This window comes from Carassius auratus, chromosome 37 (assembly GCF_003368295.1).
Source record: "Carassius auratus strain Wakin chromosome 37, ASM336829v1, whole genome shotgun sequence".
Lineage (NCBI taxonomy): Eukaryota > Metazoa > Chordata > Actinopteri > Cypriniformes > Cyprinidae > Carassius > Carassius auratus.
Window position 1 is genome coordinate 2,380,705 of NC_039279.1, and position 5,000 is coordinate 2,385,704.

Here is a 5,000-nt window from a genome sequence, read left to right on the forward strand (position 1 = left end):
CTGACCTCCAAAAACAGTTATCCATACGACTCCTGCTGCAAAGTCTTCTGAACCCACACCATGCTTTTTCTGAGAAACAGACTGAGATGTAGTAATTTACTGAAAGTCATTGCAGCTGTCGTGTATCAACTTGTGAATATCAGCGATCATCTTTCATATGGACTAATGTTTAGATTCTCATCATTTTTAGAGCATCTAATCCATTCACGTTCAAGAGCGTCGTGAACTTTCTGCTAAACTTCTCCTTTTGTGTGAAACCCCAACATCACACACTCATCTGGGGTGAATTCTCTATTGAAGCAGCAGAACACACAGACTGTGAGCAGGATAGCGTGTGTTTGTGATCCGCGAGCGTCTGTCGGTTTGTGGCGAGCGCATGAATGCTGGCTTTGTGTGTCGCTGCGCCTCTCTGTGCAAATGTGGGTTATTGCCTGGTAACAATTTAACCAGGGCTCTGTTAAACGTCCCGTTTCCACATGAGCTTACAGTAACACACACTCATTTCTAGAAGCTTCACGTTTGCTGGAGTGAACACGAGTGAAGAGAAGCGGTGCATGTCTTTGTGTTTGTGTTAATCGGTCGGGCAGCTGTGTCCATGAACGCGTCGTGAGCACTCCTTCTCTTTCCTCGTCCTCTACGCTGTTATTGTGAAAGGCTCTGGAGTCTGAAACTCTTGTTTGGTTGGAGTTCACTTCTACATGTGTTTCACAATAGGATCCGTGATGTTTCTGTTGCCACAGACTTGGCCGACCTCGCTAGCGGCCCGCGGCGCGCTGGTTTGGTTTGGCCCGGAGCGTGAGGAGCGTCAGCTTGCGGAGATCACATGACTAATTGATTGGCCCTCGAGGACGCCCTGCTGATGGAGAGCTGCGCTTCTGCCCTTTTCTGGAGGGGTTTCTATTCACGCTTTTGCTTTAGAGAAGAGTTATGTTCAGAATGAGTTGCTGAGCGCTGGGAATGTGTGTAACGTTGGAGCTCGTGGGTGTGTTCAGTAGCAGAAAGTTCACCCAAAACACACTCGGAAGGAGCGTGTTCCCTCTGCGCTCCGTGTTTTCACAGTGATAAACTTCCCAGGGTCTCTGGGTCTTTCCCACACGGAGCCGGAGCTGTGTTCTCGTCATGTGTGTCTCCTTGAAGCGCCGTCTCTATAATTTGCACCAGAGGAAAGTCATTAGCGTGTCAGAAACAGGTCTTCTGCACGAGAACGATGCCTGCGCTCACATACTTTCAGAGAGGAATCTGAAGTCTGTCGTACAAATCCTACAAAAGGAAAAATCCTAAAATGTGATAAATGTAAAACGAATAAAAGTCTGATTCCCGTCTGTATGAGTTAGCCATTGCTCTGTTTTGCAACATTTAATGCTGAATGTGTCTCAGAGGATGACAGGAGCTGCTTTATTCTGATGTCTGTGGTTCGGAGGAAGTGTGGCGCTCGCTGATTGCTCTTGTGAACGTGGAGTCACGTATCCGCCGGCTGAAGTCAGTCTCGCCCTCCAGATAGAGCTTATCTCTGTCCGAGCGTCCCGTGAGTGAGGAGATATCACACGCTTCAGACCGAACCTTCACATCAGCCGTGTTTAATGCCAACGCATCACTTTTCATGCACCTTTTGTTTGAATTGTTTTTGTGCTTTTGTGTATTATGAGTTAATATAAAATGATAATCAAATTAATAGCTGGCCGAATGTGTCCTACATATTCTAACACGTTGCACGGTTTTTATCAGTCGATCTTTGATCTGTTTTCGTCATGTTTCTAGATGTTGAGCGCTGGATGTGTGTGTGGCTCTGCGTGCGATGTATTCATGTCAGGAGCAGTTATTGAGTCGAACACACCCGTATCTTCTGTTATCATCAGCTCTGAGATGTCCTCCTGTCAGATGCATGAGTCTGGAGATCAGTGTTCAGCTCTAAACGCACATCTGGCTCCCATCAGCGGCTCTAGAACCACGGTTCCTCCAGCTGTGTGTTTTGATAACCGAGAGGTCACACTTATTTTCGGCTCGATCACATGACCTCGGCTCTGGTCTCCAGTGGTTTCTAGTAGTTTATAATGCTTTTATTCATGGCACCCGGCTCGGCTTACGTTAGGGGATATTTTCCTTGTTTTTAAAGTCTGATGTCATAAAGCTTCTCGATGTCCATGCAAATGTTATAGAAAATTCAATCTGAATTTCTCGCTCAAAGATTGGCAGTGCAGTTTTGTAATTCATGAAGATGATAATGTTCCCTGAAGGGGATTTCAAAAAGCGTTTCTGCTTCACCCAGAGATGTTTGTGTCCTGTTCTCTGTGCAGATCTGAAGAGCGATACTGATGTGAGATCGGATCGGATCAATGATGAGCTCCTCTCCATCGGTCCTGCCACTGGGATGGTCTGTGGCAAACATGTGTGTAGCTGTGCTGATTATTCACACTAAAACCCTGGAGAAGAAGCCCGTCGATTGATGTAGCCTCCACCGAGTCTGTGCCAGCTGGTAAGACCTCGCGTCGTCAGGTGTCGTGCATTATTAACTCCCTAATTATCAGTGTCCAAGACCCAGATCCAAACACATTCTGAGTAATCAGATCCATCACACACACATTTTTGTCTTCTCAGGTTTCTGAGGAAGCCTGATGCAGGACGGTTAACTGTTAGAATGCAGTTATACGAGCCTTAAATTCAAGATATGAGGGCAAAAAATAAATCACCCTCTTATACTTATATCATATGATAAAGTTAAAAAATATTGCACCAGCGAGAGTTCTGCTTTTAACCAGATGTCTGCACCACATGCAATTAATACAAGAAGTTCTTATGGTCTTACATTTTAGATCAAATTTGGTTTGTTTTACTCATTTTCTCACACACAAGTAGTTCAGTCTAAGCTTTATCAGATCTGTGAATAAATCCACCTCTGAACGAATGATTCAGTGACTCAGAAAGAGAGTCACTTGCTTTGTTTCTGAATGAATCATCCATTTGAATGAATCGCTTGAATGAATGACTAAATGACTCACTCATAAAGATTCGTATCTGGAGTATTGATTCAATTGTATCACCCATTAATATCTGTTTATCATCACTAATATGCAATAGTGAATCTTCTTTCAAAAGCTATTTTCTGTGATGTTTACTAAATATGTTATTAATTAGAGCATTCATATAGTTAATTAGATTAAACATTTGAATAGTAATTGTATGACTTGTAGTAACCCAGAAATGAGTGTATGTTCTGTACCGACTCCTGTGGTTGTGAAGGCTTTGTTTGTCGTGTTTGAGTCGATGATGTCACACGTGCGCTCGAGCGAGCTGTAGTTGTGGTTTACATGATGTGCACTAGTCAGAAGGCACTCGGAGGGGTTTCCTGTCGCCCGTGTGCTGGTGGTGCATCTGATCCATCTGTGTGTTTCCACAGCATGAGCCGCCGACCATGAGCCAAGGGACGGCCCTCTTCTCCTTTGGAATCATGGGTAAGTGCAAATACACCACGATCACACATCTTTCTGTTCTGCATCTGCCCCTTCACTGATTGGATCAGCGCATCTTCAGCTCCATGAGAGATTGAAATAGAAAGTGTGCTGCCCTCAACATCTGCTGCTTTAGCGTCAGGCACAGGTGCGAGCGTCTCTGAGCTGAGGGGCACGGATGAGCAGCTCGTGTGTGTTCTGAGACTGTCTCCAGAACCACTCCTCTCAGAAAACAGCTGGTCTTCATATTTATTATCAAAAACAGTGGCAAGCAATACATTAACAATACATTAGAAACTATTTGCTCTGATTTATTGTGTTGGTTTCATCTTGTTCCTCTGTGCAGTCGCTCAGGACAGGTAATGTGTGATGTAATCTTGTTAAAACTAATGTCAGAAAATTGGTATCAAAGAAAATTACTGTTCAGGAACCGTATCAAAGTGAAGGTATCACTATATTTTTGAACGATACCCAGTTACACATGCTACAGTATGTGTAGTAGAAGCAAACTTAAGATTTAGATTGAGTAATATGAGTGTGAGTATAGAATATGTAGTACAGATTGAGAATGTAATATTGAGTGTGAGTATGTAGTATAGAGTGGAAGTATAAAGAGTAGTAAAGAGTGTGAGTATTGAATATGTAATAGAGAGTGTGAGTACCGAGTATGTAGTATAGAGTGGAAGTATAAAGAGTACAGTAGTATAGTGTGAGTATTGAGTATGTAGTATAAAGTGTGAGTATAGATAAACAATGTAGTGTGAGTGTTTTGTATGTAGTATATTGTGTGAGTATGTAGTATAGATGAGTATTAGAGTGTAGTATAGAGTGTGAGTATTGAGTATGTAATACAGAGTGGAAGTATAAAGAGTGTAGTATAGATTAAGAATGTAGAGTGTGAGTAATTTTATGTAGTATAGATGAGTATTAGAGTGTAGTATGTCATGTTTGTCAGGTCTCATCATGAGTAACTCCATGATTTATCGCTCCGCTGGCGAGGTGTTTTCTGACAGTAGTTGCTCAGAGGTCTCATGGGGTGCGAGGGATTCATGTTAAGAGCGAGTAACCAAAACACTCTCAACACACAGATGTTCAGCCTCTGGCAGCCTGCCACCAATCAGACGGCTCTATTTCTGGCTCTTTGTTTTCTCAGACACAGCTGTGTTGCTTGTGAATGTCCACAGGCTCTTCCTGTGAGCTCGGCCCTCCTGCTTCTCTTTTGTTCTCCTCTGTTGTGTTAAAGAAACTCTCAGGCTGGAGGTCAGTACGTTTACTGAGGGCTGAGCATAATATATCTGCTCACAGACTGATGCTGCTTTACAACGCTTCTGTGTGTATCTGTGTAAGAGAGTGAAGCGATGATCACTGTAGCCAATCACAGACATATCTGTCGAGCACATGAACACAACGGCCAATCAGAGCTGTTTGAGAATCCACTCCGAGATGAAATGCTGGTATCGTCACACTTTTAAAATCTCAGTACGGACATGAGAACTGCATGTTGATCTCAGACTGTGGTGAAAGGAAGGCAGGGTGTATGTGGAGCTGCTGGTG

General features: G+C 43.5%; 1 protein-coding gene across 1 annotated transcript in view; it reads left to right on the plus strand.

Moving 5' to 3' along the window:
• Window positions 1-3,300: 3,300 nt before the first annotated feature.
• LOC113055887 (protein FAM53B-like) overlaps window positions 3,301-5,000 on the plus strand; it is a 4,253-nt gene continuing 2,553 nt past the window's right edge. Inside the window, exon 1 of the mRNA XM_026222266.1 lies at window positions 3,301-3,449. Coding sequence (XP_026078051.1) covers window positions 3,410-3,449 — 40 coding nt within the window. The 5' untranslated portion in view covers window positions 3,301-3,409. The remainder of the gene's footprint in view (window positions 3,450-5,000) is intronic.